This window comes from Bombina bombina, chromosome 1, assembly GCF_027579735.1.
Source record: "Bombina bombina isolate aBomBom1 chromosome 1, aBomBom1.pri, whole genome shotgun sequence".
Lineage (NCBI taxonomy): Eukaryota > Metazoa > Chordata > Amphibia > Anura > Bombinatoridae > Bombina > Bombina bombina.
This window is the reverse complement of record NC_069499.1, coordinates 455,265,895-455,283,933: the sequence shown is the minus strand read 5'-3', so window position 1 is coordinate 455,283,933 and position 18,039 is coordinate 455,265,895. Positions and strand designations below refer to the sequence as shown.

General features: G+C 39.0%; 1 protein-coding gene across 1 annotated transcript in view; it reads right to left on the bottom strand.

Moving 5' to 3' along the window:
• Positions 1-350: 350 nt before the first annotated feature.
• LOC128645442 (rap guanine nucleotide exchange factor 4-like) overlaps positions 351-18,039 on the bottom strand; it is a 388,555-nt gene continuing 370,866 nt past the window's right edge. Inside the window, exons 27-28 of the mRNA XM_053698451.1 lie at positions 2,282-2,336; positions 351-722 (exon numbers count right to left, since the gene is read on the bottom strand). Of these exons, the coding sequence (XP_053554426.1) occupies positions 595-722; positions 2,282-2,336 (183 nt within the window). The 3' untranslated portion in view covers positions 351-594. The remainder of the gene's footprint in view (positions 723-2,281; positions 2,337-18,039) is intronic.

Sequence of the window (18,039 nt, the reverse complement as noted above, 5' to 3'; positions counted from 1 at the left end):
ATTAATCAAATTTTTAAAAACCGGGCACTTTAGCATCAAAATTTACATTCACTTTAGTGAAAGTTATGTTTTAGGAAATATAGTGCCCCGATAACCTTCTTTCCCTACTCCCTCCCAGCATAATACAGTATATACTTCTTACAATCATGTCAGAATACTACAATGATTAGCACATTTTGCTAGTTTGGATGTGACAGAATTCCAGCTCCGCAAACATTTTTCCATTAAACTAATTATAACACTTTAGTCACAAACCATAAACCAGGCTATGTGTAAAAATAAAAGATCCATGTTACACATTCCAAAATGGATTACACTACTAAGGTTAAAAAAAAATGAGGAAAAATATATACAGTCTCCATTATTGGATTTAATATATCTATTATATGTATTTTAACATTTCTTTTATGACCTACATTAAATTATGCATATTATTCACACATGTCTTGGTCAATCTCAGTACATATTTAGCTGGAGTCATTAAGGTTAAAAATAGCAGAGAGAATAATCTTCCTTATTTCAGTCCAATAGCAAGACAGTTACTTTTTATGAACATGATTATTTGTACTTCTTTTCTCCCAAGGTTTTCATTGTTCAAGTTCTCCGAGGTTCAAGACAATGTGACATCTGAGATAATGTCCTCTGGTTGTCAATCACATTGAACTGCCGAACATAATTTCGTACTTCCTGGTGATTTTTATTAGCAAGTGAAGGGTCTGGATCTGGAGATGAAGATAGTTACAAAGATCTGAAATATATTCTCATGTAATTAAAAGAAACACCCACACACATACATACACTATATAGAAAAAGAATATGTGGGCACCCATACTTATTATTAAATTCAGGTCTTTCAGCCATACCCATTGATAACAGGTGCATAGAATCCACCACATAGCCATGAAATCTTCATAGATGAACAAAACATAACTATTAATTAATTATGAAGCTGCAATAATAACTAATTACTAATAGGATGAGGCATTATTTTTTGTTGCTACTAATTTGCAACTTATAAGTACTGTATAGTAATTTTAATGGCTATTTGCTACTATGTCTGCCCTCTATGATGATATAAGTAAATACGTGGCACACTTACTGATTTTCTTTTATTGCAGTCCCTCAGCTCCAATTACTGTATCGTTAAATATTGGGAGTACAATGGGTAATATTGAAGAGCTCAGTGACAAGAAACAAGTCCGTTTGTGAAGTTTCTGACCTTCTGGGTCTACCCCGGTCAACTGTAAGTGCTATTACTGTGATTTGGAAGTTTCCAGGAGCAACAGCAGCCCATTAAGTGGTAGACCAAGCAAAGCATAGCAAGCAAAAATAGCTTTTCATCTGTTGCATCACTACAGAGGACCAAACTGCTTATGAAAGCAACTTCAACACAGGAACTGTGCATAAGGAACTTCCAGAAATGGGTTCTCATGGCCAAACAGCTGTACAAAAAGGCTTGCATCAGAATGATCTATTCCAAGCATTAGCTAGAGTGGTCTAAAAAGAACGATACCACTGGACTCTGGAGCAGTGGAAATGTGTTCTCTGTAGTGATGAATCAAGCTTCACTATCTGGCAATCTGATGGAGGAATCTGGGTGTTGCAGATACCAGAAGATTGCTATCTACTGGAATGCATTGTGCCTATTGCAAAGTTTGGTGGAGGAGGGATAATGGTCTGGGGCTGTCTTTCAGGCTTTAGGCTAGGCTCCTTAGTTCCAGTTAAGGGTCATCTTAATGCTACAGGATACAAAAAAACATTTTAGACAATTGGGTGCTTCCAATTTTCTGGCCCTTTTCTGTTCCAGCATGACTGTGCCCTTCTGCAAAAAGCAAAGTCCATGAAGACTTTTGTGTGCCAAACTTTCTTGTCCAACATCAGTGCCTGACCTCATACATGCTCTTTTGTCTGATAGGGCACAAATTCCCACAGACACACTCCATAATTTTGTGGAAAGCCTTTTCAGAAGAGTGGCGACTGTAATAGCCACAAAGGGGTGGGGGTCCATTTATATTAATGCCCATGGTTTTGTAATTTGATGCTCAACAAGCTCATATAGGTATGATAGTCAGATGTTCACATACTTTTGACCATATAGTGTATATATGTGAACACACATACATACGTACACAACCTGGTAAAAGACTACATTTTAAGAAAGGACACATCCAGTATTTAGGTTCTAACTCTGTATATACACACAAGCACAAGGATTCATAGCTGCACCCAAAACACACATAAATACCCATATGCAGGACAACAGATTAAAAATGTAACTTACTGAAGGATAAGCTTCTGCAATATCTCATTGTTCTCACAGTGTTTGCAATCATGCGCTAGAAGAATAAAAATGCATGTATATGTTATATATATATTTGCATTAAGCAATGCACAGTATACTTCTAATTAAAGCATATAAAACACTTCAGATATTTGTATTCCAGTTATATTAAAAAGATGTAGAGTCTGCATCACAATGCAATATAACTCATTAACATCACAATGAAACATAACAATAATGAGTGTTGGTTCTTTACAGCATCATATCCATTTTTTATTAGATCCCTATTTTTCCTGGTCTGACACTGACACCTGGAGAAATTGTCTGTCTGCTAAATTTAAGTCTGTTGGCATACTAGAGGACTGAGGATGTTGCAATATGGATTTGGGGTAGTCTATATCCTCCAAAACCCGATAGGTAGACAGACAGACAGATAATAATAATACAGGTGGCTGATAAGAGGGCAGTGATCTGACTGGACTTGAATACTGCAGGACTGAAGGAGGACTCTCACAATAAAGACTTTCAATAAACAATTTGATCCTAGAGAAGGAATTTAAACGACACTGATGATAAAATACTTACATGTTTGAAAGCACAAAAAACCCCAAAATAACTTTTTTTTTATACCTTGTTGAAAGTTTATAAAGATTAAAGCCCCCTATTGCCACATATTTAAATTCTGTCTTTTTGATTAAAATGGGATGGCATTTTGTTACCTCAAGCAGTTGACTTGTTATTGCCATATAGGTCCACCTAGAGAATGACTCCTGCTCTACTACAGCTCTGCTTAACCTTAAGCTATACACATATTAACACATAAATATATATGTATATAATCATATACATATATATTTACAGGGAACACACAGTCCCTATAAACCGCAATGTAAAGGCACTTTTCAGTGCCGTTTTTTTCTAACACCCCACTCCCGCTCCCTATAACCACTATAACTGCTTCGTGAAGTTAATATTTACAAAAATAAAGATGCTGTTTGTTTTTTTAATTCATAGAGGAACTATCCAAAAGACTGACCTCTGGTTAATTCAATGAGCACTAAGTGCTACTGCGAGCTTGCGGTAGTAATAACCAGCCACTTGTAATTGCTGGTTATTTATTGTGCAACTGTAAATAGGCAAATTTGCCCATTTATGGAGGCACAATAAATTAGCACTCCACTTGCAATCTAACCCAGTATTTGAAGTCTATTGTCCAGGTCAGAATACGTGTAAGCAATATAAGTTATTGAAATCTACCCTATTTGCCAACCTTTACTTATCTAGCAATACCCTATGGCCTCAATTTATCAATCAAGGGCATACAGGGGTGTACATATTCGCTTGCGTGCAACCCAGACCCCTGACCGTGCACGGCAAATCCGGTGAGGGTAGGAGCTGTCAATCTCCCCAGTCTTGTGAAAATCTGCAGTCGAAGGGAGGAGAAGGGCTTGATAAATCGAGCCCTATAAATGAAGGACAAATACTGCAGCTGTTTAAGTAGAGTGGGACATACAGTACCTACAAAAGCACATAAATAAAAAAAACATTTTAGGCTCAAGGGGGAAAAAAAGTGAGTAGGAGAAAACCAATTATGTTTAAATAACAAATTGGTAGCAAAGAGTTAATATCCTCTATTGCAACCAAGGGGTTAAAAAAAGTAATGGTCCCCCTTGCCATGTGTATACACATGTTCCTTATCCTTATTTTTTATTTTGTTCTATATTTCTCCAACTGCTAAATATAATAACATATTATATAACTGTGTGTTTCAATATCCTGCAGCTGTTAGTATCAAAGAACTATTTATAACTTTCCTGTTTTGTGGACCCAATACCATAACGCAGCCCAGCTCGTGATCATTTAAAGCTCATGCCATGACCTCATTATTGTTAAAAATATTCACACTCACTAAGGATTCATCCGAGCTGCAGAAACTCCTGTAATGGCATTAAAGAACTACTTAAGGGTATTAAGGTGTCAACTGGGGTAAAATAATTTATTTACAATAATTAGTTCCAGCAAGCAATTCTGCATATTTTGCAGTTTTTCTACTGCCACCTAGCTATTTTGGGTTCCACATATTACAATACAATAAATATAGATCCATAATGTCTTAATACAAAACCAACCTAAGTATGCTATTCGTATTGTGTGTACCAGATAATGTTTCAGAGGAAAACATTTTTTTCTGAAAAGAAAAACTATTAGAATGAAAGGAATGATTTAAAGGTGAAAGCTGAATGGAGTAACAGTAATTTGAGAATGGAAGGGATGAGGTCATATATTTCAAACGAATAATAGAATAATAGAATGTATCCTGTACGCATAAGGCTTTCCTAAAACTGAACTAAGCATAACGTTTCAGATTAGAGAGTAAATAAAGTTTAGGCTTTCAGATTAGAGAACAAATTAAAGCTAATTTTTAAGATTAAAGAACTAATTAACCGTAGCATTTCAGATTAGAGTCTGTTGACATTACCTGCCATAATAATCAGGAATTCTGTGTATACTGTAAAGTATTACAGCTGATTATTTCTTGGAGACACTATTTTTTGCTTTGTTGCAAATATATCATAGTTTTTGGTAAACGGATAGTCCTGTACTGAGGAATAATGAGCTATCAGGCTCAGTTGTACAAAGACGTGCATTTCCTGTTAGCTTCAAAATAAAATACAAACGGCCAGATTACGAGTTTTGCGGTATGAGGGGTGCGTTGCTAATGTGCACGTTATTGTCACCGCTCACTTACCTACATCGCTGGTATTACAGGTTTTTCTAAACCCGGCATTAAAAGGCAAGATTTCCCCATAAAAGGCACAAATTTCCCCATAGACATCAATGGGGAGAGCCGGCTGAGAAAAAGTCTAACGCCTGCAAAAAAAGCAGCGTAAATCTCAGTAACGCAGCCCCATTGATTCCTATGTGGAAATAAAAGTTATGTTTACACTTAACACCCTAACATGAACTCCGAGTCTAAACACCCCATCTTACACTTATTAACCCCTAATCTGCTGCCCCTGACATCGCCGACACCTACATTATACTTATTAACCCCTAATCTGCCGCTCCGGACATCGCCACCACTATAATAAACATATTAACCCCTAATCCGCCACATTCCCGCCTCGCAAACATTAGTTAAATATTATTAACACCTAATCTGCTGTCCCTAACATCTCTGGCGCCTACCTACATTTATTAACCCCTAATTTGCCACCACCAACGTCGCCGCCACTATATTACATTTATTAACCCCTAAATCTTACCCTAACACCCCCTAACTTAAATATAATTTAAATAAATCTAAATAAAACCTATTATCACCTAAATTATTCCTATTTAAAACTAAATACTTACCTGTAAAATAAACCCTAAGATAGCTACAATATAACTAATAGTTACATTGTATCTAGCTTAGGGTTTATTTTTATTTTACAGGCAAGTTTGTATTTATTTTAACTAGATAGAATAGTTACTAAATAGTTATTAACTATTTAATAACTACCTAGCTAAAATAAATACAAACTTACCTGTAAAAAAAATAAACACTAAATTACAGAAAATAAAAAACAAATTTCAAGATCTTTAAACTAATTACACCTAATCTAATAGCCCTATCAAAATAAAAAAGCCCACCCAAAATAAAAAAAAAACCTAGTCTAAACTAAACTACCAATAGCCCTTAAAAGGGCCTTTTGCGGGGCATAGCCCCAAAGAAATCAGCTCTTTTACCTGTAAAAAAAATACAAACAACCCCCCCAACAGTAAAACCCACCACCCACACAACCAACCCCCCAAATGAAAGCCTAACTATAAAAACCTAAGCTCCCCATTGCCCTAAAAAGGGCATTTGGATGGGCATTGCCCTTAAAAGGGCATTTAGCTCTATTGCAGCCCAAAGCCCTAACCTAAAAAATAAACAAACCCAATACACCCTTAAAAAATCCTAACACTAACCCCCGAAGATTCACTTACCGGGAGAAGTCTTTATCCAAGCGGCAGAAGTGGTCCTCCAGATGGGCAGAAGTGGTCCTCCAGACGGGCAGAAGTCTTCATCCAGATGACATCTTCTATCTTCATCCTTCCGACGTGGAGCGGCTCCATCTTCAAGACATCCGGTGCGGAGCATCCTCTTCAATCGACGGCTTCTTCGGAATGAATGTTTCTTTAAGTGATGTCATCCAAGATGGCGTCCCTTAGATTCCGATTGGCTGATAGAATTCTATCAGCCAATCAGAATTAATGTAGAAAAAATCCTATTGGCTGATGCAATCAGCCAATAGGATTGAGCTGGCATTGTATTGGCTGTTCCAATCAGCCAATAGAATGCGAGCTCAATCCTATTGGCTGATTGGATCAGATACATAGGATTGAAGTTCAATCCTATTGGCTGATTGCATCAGCCAATAGGATTTTTTCTATCTTAATTCAGATTGGCTGATAGATTCCGATTGGCTGATAGAATTCTAAGGGACGCCATCTTGGATAAAGTTACTTAAAGGTACATTCATTCCGAAGAAGCCGTCGATTGAAGAGGATGCTCCGCGCCAGATGTCTTGAAGATGGAGCCGCTCCGCGTCGGAAGGATGAAGATAGAAGATGCCGTCTGGATGAAGACTTCTGCCCGTCTGGAGGACCACTTCTGCCGGCTTCGTTGAGGACATCTTGCCGCTTGGATGAAGACTACTCCCAGTAAGTGAATCTTCGGGGGTTAGTGTTAGGATTTTTTAAGGGTGTATTGGGTGGGTTTATTTTTTAGGTTAGGGCTTTGGGCAGCAATAGAGCTAAATGCCCTTTTAAGGGTAATGCCCATCCAAATGCCCTTTTCAGGGCAATGGGGAGCTTAGGTTTTTTTAGTTAGGCTTTTATTTGGGGGGTTGGTTGTGTGGGTGGTGGGTTTTACTGTTGGGGGGGTTGTTTGTATTTTTTTTACAGGTAAAAGAGCTGATTTCTTTGGGGCAATGCCCCGCAAAAGGCCCTTTTAAGGGCTATTGGTAGTTTAGGCTAGGGTTTTTTTTTTATTTTGGGTGGGCTTTTTTTATTTTGATAGGGCTCTTAGATTAGGTGTAATTATTAATTATTAATTAAAGATCTTGTAATTTGTTTTTTATTTTCTGTAATTTTTTGGTAATTTAGCTAATTTTATTTAATTTATTTAATTGTATTTAATTTAGGGAATTTATTTAATTGTAGTGTAGTATTAGGTGTTATTGTAACTTAGGTTAGGTTTTATTTTAAAGTCAATTTGTATTTATTTTAGCTAGGTAGTTATTAAATAGTTAATAACTATTTAGTAACTATTCTACCTAGTTAAAATAAATACAAACTTGCCTGTAAAATAAAAATAAACCCTTAGCTAGCTACAATGTAACTATTAGTTATATTGTAACTAGCTTAGGGTTTATTTTATAGGTAAGTATTTAGTTTTAACTAGGAATAATTTAGGTAATGATAGTAATTTGTATTTAGATGTATTTAAATTATATTTAAGTTAGGGGGTGTTAGGGTTAGACTTAGGTTTAGGGGTTAATAAATTTAGAATAGTGGCAGCGAAGTTGGGGACGGCAGATTAGGGATTAATAAATGTAGGTAGGTGACGGAGATGTTGGGGGCAGCAGATTAGGGGTTAATAAATATAATGTAGGTGGCGGCGATGTCCGGAGCAGAAGATTAGGGGTTAATAAGTATAATGTAGGTGGCGGCGATGTTGGGGCACCAGATTAGGGGTTAATAATATTTAACTAGTGTTTGTGAGGCGGGAGTGCGGCGGTTTAGGGGTTAATATGTTTATTATAGTGGCGGCGATGTCCGGAGCGGAAGATTAGGGGTTAATAATATTATTTTATTGTTTGCGATGCGGGAGGGCCTCGGTTTAGGGGTTAATAGATAGTTTATGGGTGTTAGTGTACTTTGTAGCACTTTAGTTATGAGTTTTATGTTACGGCGTTGTAACATAAAACTCATAACTATTGACTTTAAAATGCGATACGAATCTTGACGGGGTAGGGTGTACCGCTCACTTTTTTGGCCTCCCAGGACAAACTCATAATACCGGCGCTATGGAAGTCCCATAGAAAAAAAGCTTAACAAAATTTACGTAAATTGGTTTGCGGTAAGGCCAAAAAAGTGTGCGGTACACCTATACCTGCAAGACTCGTAATACCAGCGGGCGTAAAAAGCAGCATTAGGACCTGGTAACGCTGCTTTTTAAGCTTACCGCACAACTCGTAATCTAGCCAATAGAGAATTAACAAATATAAATATTGTTTTCAAATGCATTATAGAAATGTTTAGATTTTATCACCTGTTAAGTTGAAAGCAAATATATGTTCATGGGAAGATTTCAAATCAGTTAACAATCAAATAAGTTTTTAGTTTAAAGGGACAGTCATCTCCAAAATGTTTAATTTTTAAAAAAGATAGATAAAGCCTTTGCTACTCATTCCCCAGCTTTGCACAACCAACGTTGTTATATTAATATACTTTATCACATTTAAACCTCTAAATTTCTACCTGTCTCTAAGCCACTACAGATTGCCCCTTATCTCAGAGCATTTTAATAGCTTTTCACCTCAAACACTGCCAGTCCCTATAGATACCATTATGCTCACTCCTGTGAAATTATTCATGAGTGAGCACTAATTGGCTAAAATGCAAGTTTGTAAATAGCACTGAGATAAGGGGCAGTCTGCAGATGTTTAGATACAAGGTGATCACAGAGGTACAAAGTATATTAATATAACAGTGTTGGTTATGCAAAACTGGGGAAAGAGTAATAAGGGGATTATATATCTTTTTAAACAATTACAATTTTGGAGTAGAATGTCCCTTTAAACTCCATTATGGATCAGGCCTTGCTCCATGGGCATCCATGGGTAGAGGGGCAAGGAGGGTAATTTCCCCACATGCTTAAAGTGATAGTAAATCCTAGTGTTTTTTTTAAATGCTCGGATTTACATCACTAAAAACATAATTTATGCTTACCTGATAAATTCCTTTCTTCTGTAGTGTGATCAGTCCACGGGTCATCATTACTTCTGGGATATTACTCCTCCCCAACAGGAAGTGCAAGAGGATTCACCCAGCAGAGCTGCATATAGCTCCTCCCCTCTACGTCACTCCCAGTCATTCGACCAAGGACCAACGAGAAAGGAGAAACCAAGGGTGTAGTGGTGACTGGAGTATAATTTAAAAAATATTTACCTGCCTTAAAAAACAGGGCGGGCCGTGGACTGATCACACTACAGAAGAAAGGAATTTATCAGGTAAGCATAAATTATGTTTTCTTCTGTTAAGTGTGATCAGTCCACGGGTCATCATTACTTGTGGGATACCAATACCAAAGCAAAAGTACACGGATGACGGGAGGGATAGGCAGGCTCTTTATACAGAAGGAACCACTGCCTGAAGAACCTTTCTCCCAAAAATAGCCTCCGAGGAAGCAAAAGTGTCAAATTTGTAAAATTTGGAAAAAGTATGAAGCGAAGACCAAGTTGCAGCCTTGCAAATCTGTTCAACAGAGGCCTCATTCTTAAAGGCCCAAGTGGAAGCCACAGCTCTAGTAGAATGAGCTGTAATTCTTTCAGGAGGCTGCTGTCCAGCAGTCTCATAGGCTAAACGAATTATGCTACGAAGCCAAAAAGAAAGAGAGGTAGCAGAAGCCTTTTGACCTCTCCTCTGACCAGAGTAAACGACAAACAGGGAAGACGTTTGTCGAAATTCCTTAGTGGCCTGTAAGTAAAACTTTAGGGCCCGAACTACGTCCAGATTGTGCAGAAGACGTTCCTTCTTCGAAGAAGGATTTGGACACAAAGAAGGAACAACAATCTCTTGATTGATATTCCTGTTAGTGACTACCTTAGGTAAGAACCCAGGTTTAGTGCGCAGAACTACCTTATCCGAATGAAAAATCAAATAAGGAGAATCACAATGTAAGGCTGATAACTCAGAGACTCTTCGAGCCGAGGAAATAGCCATTAAAAATAGAACTTTCCAAGATAACAACTTTATATCAATGGAATGGAGGGGTTCAAACGGAACACCCTGTAAAACGTTAAGAACAAGGTTTAAACTCCATGGCGGAGCAACAGTTTTAAACACAGGCTTAATCCTGGCCAAAGCCTGACAAAAAGCCTGAACGTCTGGCACTTCTGACAGACGTTTGTGTAACAGAATGGACAGAGCTGAGATCTGTCCCTTTAATGAACTAGCAGATAAACCCTTTTCTAAACCTTCTTGTAGAAAAGACAATATCCTAGGAATCCTAACCTTACTCCAAGAGTAACCTTTGGATTCACACCAATATAGGTATTTACGCCATATCTTATGGTAAATCTTTCTGGTAACAGGCTTCCTAGCCTGTATTAAGGTGTCAATAACTGACTCAGAAAACCCACGTCTTGATAAAATCAAACGTTCAATTTCCAAGCAGTCAGCTTCAGAGAAGTTAGATTTTGATGTTTGAAGGGACCCTGTATCAGAAGGTCCTGTTTCAGAGGTAGAGACCAAGGTGGACAGGATGACATGTCCACCAGGTCTGCATACCAAGTCCTGCGTGGCCATGCAGGTGCTATTAGAATCACTGATGCTCTCTCCTGTTTGATTCTGGCAATCAATCGAGGAAGCATCGGGAAGGGTGGAAACACATAAGCCATCGTGAAGTCCCAAGGTGCTGTCAGGGCATCTATTAGGACTGCTCCTGGATCCCTGGATCTGGACCCGTAACGAGGAAGCTTGGCGTTCTGTCGAGACGCCATGAGATCTATCTCTGGTTTGCCCCAACGTCGAAGTATTTGGGCAAAGACCTCCGGATGAAGTTCCCACTCCCCCGGATGAAAGGTCTGACGACTTAAGAAATCCGCCTCCCAGTTCTCCACTCCCGGGATGTGGATTGCTGACAGGTGGCAAGAGTGAGACTCTGCCCAGCGAACTATCTTTGATACTTCCATCATTGCTAGGGAGCTCCTTGTCCCTCCCTGATGGTTGATGTAAGCTACAGTCGTGATGTTGTCCGACTGAAACCTGATGAACCCCCGAGTTGTCAACTGGGGCCAAGCCAGGAGGGCATTGAGAACTGCTCTCAATTCCAGAATGTTTATTGGCAGGAGACTCTCCTCCTGACTCCATTGTCCCTGAGCCTTCAGAGAATTCCAGACGGCACCCCAACCTAGAAGGCTGGCGTCTGTTGTTACAATTGTCCAGTCTGGTCTGCTGAATGGCATCCCCCTGGACAGATGTGGCCGAGAAAGCCACCATAGAAGAGAATTTCTGGTCTCTTGATCCAGATTCAGAGAAGGGGACAAGTCTGAGTAATCCCCATTCCACTGACTTAGCATGCATAGTTGCAGTGGTCTGAGGTGTAAGCGAGCAAATGGCACTATGTCCATTGCCGCTACCATTAAGCCGATTACCTCCATGCATTGAGCCACTGACGGGTGTTGAATGGAATGAAGGGTGCGGCAAGCACTTTGAATTCTTGTTAACCTGTCCTCTGTCAGGTAAATCTTCATTTCTACAGAATCTATAAGAGTCCCCAGGAAGGGAACTCTTGTGAGTGGAACGAGTGAACTTTTCTTTTCGTTCACCTTCCATCCATGTGACCTTAGAAAAGCCAGAACTAACTCTGTATGAGACTTGGCAGTTTGAAAGCTTGAAGCTTGTATCAGAATGTCGTCTAGGTACGGAGCTACCGAAATTCCCCGCGGTCTTAGTACCGCCAGAAGAGCACCTAGAACCTTTGTGAAGATTCTTGGAGCTGTAGCCAATCCGAATGGAAGAGCTACAAACTGGTAATGCCTGTCTAGAAAGGCAAACCTTAGATACCGGTAATGATCTTTGTGAATCGGTATCGGTACTCCCATTAACAATAGTTCTTGTATGCAGCGTAGAAACGCTTCTTTCTTTATTTGGTTTGTTGTTTGTTGACAACCTTGACAGATGAAATCTCTCTCTTGGAGGAGAGTATTTGAAGTCCAGAAGGTATCCCTGAGATATTATCTCTAGCGCCCAGGGATCCTGGACATCTCTTGCCCAAGCCTGGGCGAAGAGAGAAAGTCTGCCCCCCACTAGATCCGATCCCGGATCGGGGGCCCTCAATTCATGCTGTTTTAGGGGCAGCAGCAGGTTTCCTGGCCTGCTTGCCCTTGTTCCAGGACTGGTTAGGTCTCCAGCCTTGTCTGTAGCGAGTACCAGATCCTTCTTGTTTTGGAGCAGTGGAAGTTGATGCTGCTCCTGCTTTGAAATTCCGAAAGGAACGAAAATTAGACTGTCTAGCCTTAGATTTGGCTTTGTCTTGAGGCAGGGCGTGGCCCTTACCTCCTGTAATGTCAGCGATAATTTCTTTCAAACCGGGCCCAAATAAGGTCTGTCCCTTGAAAGGTATATTAAGTAATTTGGACTTAGAAGTTACATCAGCTGACCAGGATTTTAGCCACAGTGCTCTACGCGCCTGAATGGCGAATCCGGAATTCTTAGCCGTAAGTTTAGTTAAATGTACTACGGCTTCCGAAATGAATGAATTAGCTAGCTTAAGTATTCTAAGCCTGTCCGAAATGTCGTCCAGCGTAGCTGAACTAAGGTTCTCTTCTAGAGACTCAATCAAGAATGCCGCTGCAGCCGTGACCGGCGCAATGCATGCAAGGGGTTGCAATATAAAACCTTGTTGAACAAACATTTTCTTAAGGTAACCCTCTAACTTTTTATCCATTGGATCTGAAAAGGCACAGCTATCCTCTACCGGGATAGTGGTACGCTTAGCTAAAGTAGAAACTGCTCCCTCCACCTTAGGGACCGTTTGCCATAAGTCCCGTGTGGCGGTGTCTATTGGAAACATCTTTCTAAATATCGGAGGGGGTGAGAACGGCACACCGGGTCTATCCCACTCCTTAGTAATAATTTCAGTTAGTCTCTTAGGTATAGGAAAAACGTCAGTACTTGTTGGTACAGCAAAATATTTATCCAACCTACACATTTTCTCTGGTATTGCAACTGTGTTACAATCATTCAGGGCCGCTAACACCTCCCCTAGTAATACACGGAGGTTTTCCAGCTTAAATTTAAAATTTGAAATATCTGAATCCAATCTGTTTGGATCAGAACCGTCAGCCGCAGAATGAAGCTCTCCGTCCTCATGTTCTGCAAGTTGTGACGCAGTATCTGACATGGCCCTAGCATTATCAGCGCACTCTGTTCTCACCCCAGAGTGATCACGCTTGCCTCTTAGTTCTGGTAATTTAGCCAAAACCTCAGTCATAACAGTAGCCATATCTTGTAATGTTATTGGTAATGGCCGCCCAGATGTACTGGGCGCCACCATATCGCGCACCTCCCGAGCGGGAGATGCAGGTACTGTCACGTGAGGCGAGTTAGTCAGCATAACTCTCCCCTCGTTGTTTGGTGAAATTTGTTCAATTTGTACAGATTGACTTTTATTTAAAGTAGCATCAATACAGTTAGTACATAAATTTCTATTGGGCTCCACTTTGGCGTTGGCACAAATAGTACAGGTCTCATCCTCTGAATCAGACATGTTTAACACACTAGCAAATAAACTTGCAACTTGGAAATATTATTCAAGTAAAACACAATGAAAAAAACGTACTGTGCTTTAAGAAGCACTGAAAGATATATAACAGTTGAAATCAATAAACTTTGAAAAACAAAACACAATTTAGCAAAGGTTTGTTCCCATTAGCAAAGAAAAACTAACCCTGATGGCATAAAAAAGTTAAAGAATAAACGTTTTTTATCACAGTCAACTATAATCTCACAGCTCTGTTAGATTACTTCCCTCAAACAAGCTTTGAAGACCCCTGAGTTCTGTAGAGATAAACCGGAACATGCAGGAAAAAACAATGAGCTTCTGACTGAAATTTTTGATGCGTAGCAAAAGCGCCAAAAAAAGGTCCCTCCCCCTCACACACAACAGTGAGAGAGATCAGTAAACTGTCATAATTAGATCAAGCAACAGCCAAGTGGAAAAATAGTGCCCAAACATTTTATTCACCCAGTACCTCAGAAAATGGAAACGATTTTACATTCCAGCAAAAACGTTTAACATAAATTAAGAGTGTAATTCCAGTGAAGTACCATTCCCCAGAATACTCAAATGTTAAATATACATACATGATATTATGTCGGTATGGCAGGATTTTCTCATCAATTCCATTGTCAGAAAATAAAAACTGCTACATACCTCTTTGCAGATTAAACTGCCCGCTGTCCCCTGATCTGAAGTTTACCTCTCCTCAGATGGCCGAGAAACAGCAATATGATCTTAACAACTCCGGCTAAAATCATAGTAAAAACTCTGGTAGATTCTTCTTCAAACTCCACCAGAGAAGGAATAACACACTCCGGTGCTATTAAAAAATAACAAACTTTTGATTGAAGAAATAAAACTAAATAAAATCACCATAGTCCTCTCACACATCCTATCTAGTCGTTGGGTGCAAGAGAATGACTGGGAGTGACGTAGAGGGGAGGAGCTATATGCAGCTCTGCTGGGTGAATCCTCTTGCACTTCCTGTTGGGGAGGAGTAATATCCCAGAAGTAATGATGACCCTTGGACTGATCACACTTAACAGAAGAAAAGGGTACCTTTTCTGTGCAGCGGCCTCCTCGCTAAACTCAGCAGCAGGCCGCCCACGGCACAGTGCTCTTTTCTCAATAAGGTGACATTTCCACCTCTAAACCAGTAGCCATGCTAGTCATACGACAGTGTTCTGTATTCTAGCAGGGCTATTGGTTTAGAGCTGGAAATGTCACTTCATTGAGAAAAGAGCGCCGTGCCATGGGCGGCCGGAGCCGCTGAGTTTAGTGAGGAGGCCGCTGCACAGAATAGGTAGGTTGACTGAAAGTCCTATTTATTTTTAGTGATGGTAAATCCTAACGTTTTCTAAACCCTCAGATTTGCCATCGCTTTAAATGACAGTAATGTTAAAATTAAATTGTCATGGTTTTGATAGAGCATGCAATTAAAAAAAGAAAACTTTCCAAATTTCTTCTATCATTATTTTTTTTCTTTCTTGGTATCTTTTGCTTAAAGGTAATAACATATTACCAAGTCTTAACGTTTTAAAAACAAACTAATATTCTTTTTTTTCTGCAATTTTCAATAGCCAAACTCCACCAACCATTTGCCTTATTTGGAGGAGCCAACCAGGCTAGTGGCGATCATAAATTTAGTGTAAAATGCCTTTATTTGCAGAGGTTATAAATTCAAGCCAGGTAATAACAGATATGTAGCAGGGTTAGTCTTGATATGTCAGCAGGGTGCATTTCAAGTTCTGAGTATTAGAAAAATGCTCAATATTCATAGCTAAAGTACATAAAAAGGCGTTAAAATAAATAAAATATATTGCAGAGTTATTTCATTATGTTATATAAAAATCTCAAGGTGTTTATTGTCCCTTTAACTATTCAACAAAAGATACCAAGAGAATGAAGCAAAATTGATAAAATAAGTAAATTGGAAAGTTTTATAACATTGCACAATCTAACTGAATCATGAAAGTTAAATTGTTACTGTCCCTTCATGCACATATACTATTCATTTTAAATCTAGAGATATAAAAGTAACTTCAAAAGGAAATAAAATGACTGGGTATGGGAGACTCTAGGCCAGGCGACGGATACTAAAGTTTTAAGTTGGCTATAAATTATGCACCTGTTCCACACCTATATTGTCAGCTATGGCCATATCACTGTTATTTCTACACTACTAAAATTCAGTAGCAAGGCAGACTAATAAACCATGAGTGTATGTCAGACACATTTAGGCTAAAAAGTAGGAGCTAAAAATAAACTTGTAAGAACTCTGGCTCCCCTTTCAATGCTGTATTAAGTATATGTGCTCATTTTCTATAATAAACACAAACTGCACAACACAGAGCCTCCTGCCTATCAAGCCTATTAGACAAAGTCTGTTTAGGTTTCCTTTTTAAGTAGAAAAAAGTCCCTTAAGAGCGGATGTGGAAGTATCTATATTTTCTGATTAGCAAAGCTGCAGTTTTACAGCACTGCTACTTTTGCTTAGTATTGAAAATTATTTTATATAAGACAAATTAATAGGTGCCCTAATTTAAAGCTTTTGAATAGATTCATTATAGTTAACCAGATATGAATTCTAAAATGTCAAGTTGTCATTGTGTCACTGTTAAACAGCCTTTTGTCTTATTTGGACCTTGCTTCAATGAGCCATACCATATACTCAACCAGGTGAATTGTATTTATTTATAAATTAATTCTGTAATTTTCTCTAAGAATAAGTCCAGCCTATTACAGTATATATGAATTATAAAGCCAGTGGTATGTAACTAATTCTCAACTTTCATTAGTCCTCTGGTTGCAGTAGTAGTTTACAGTTATCAAACCAGAATTTCAGATCAGTTGTATTTAGGACACTTGCAGAAGAGGTCACTAATTTCAGTAACTTGACCATTGGAAATTATACTCTTAGCAAACAGATCTTAGATCCAGTAAGAGATGTGATGTGCATTTCACTTTGTGCCAAGTTGTTTCACAAGTTGTTTCCAGAAAACCCATTTTAGATCCATTAGGGCTTTCCTGATAATCTCACATCTGCTGTGTATTGGAGATGTACCTTGGTGTCTACATCCTGTGTGTAACCCTGATTGCTTACTGGGTTTAATGGAAAACTGCAATACTGGTATATTCCCCAACTTTGATTTAGAACTGTGTCCAAGCATATTACTTTTCATAAACCTCTTCTCTGGGGGAAAATTATCCTTAAATTTTTTTCTTAAAGTGACAGTGTCATTCCAACTATTTTTGGGGGACCATGTTTTCTATGGATATGGGGCAGGAGTCTGCTCTTATGAATAAATGCTTATTGTGTCTAGAGGCCCAAATTGTTATTCCTATGCAATTTTGTTCCTCATGTTTAAAAAAGACATTGCAATGTAAAGATAAACTTCTTTTTTTTCTGAGCCTAATGTCTCTCAGGATGATGCTGTTCTCCTCATACGTCCCAAGCCTCAGTGGCGTCACATACAGTGTCCTGCAGTTCCTCTTAACCTCCTGGAGGAGTTTATTTGCCATCCGATTTTGCTGCTCAAGTATCGTCTGCGGTATCAGCGGCTTTATCTGCTTTTCCCATGTTGGGGAAGCGCAAGAGGAAATCTAGAAATTTGTCAGATAGTAAGGTGTCTGTTCCGTCTGCGGCTACGCAGGTTGCACTCATAAGTCTGATGAGGAGGATACCTCAGTAGCCTCTGAGGGTGAAATCTCAGATTCGGACAGTATAATTCCTTTGTCTGATGCTGAAGAAGTTTACTTCAGGTATAAGCTTGAACACCTATGTGTACTGCTAAAGGAGGTATTAGCTACCTTGGATGACTCAGATTCTCCTGTCGTTGTCAATCCTAAGAAATTTAGTAAACTTAATAAATACTATGATGTTCCTTCTTCTGTGGAAGTGTTTCCTGTTCCTGTCCGTGTGACGGAGATTATTTCACAGGAATGGGAGAAGCAAGGGATACCTTTCTCCCTGTCTCCTGTCTTTAAAAAGATGTTTCCTGTTGTTGACTCCATTAAAGATTCATGGTGTACAGTGCCTAAAGTAGAAGGGACTATTTCTACTCTGGCTAAGAGAACTTCAATCCCTATAGAGGATAGCTGCTCCTTTAAGGATCCCATGGTCGAAAAGCTGGCAACTTATTTGAAGATGATGTATGTTCATCAAGGTCTTCAATTGCAACCTGCAGTTTGTATTGCCACAGTAGCAAGTGCGGCATCT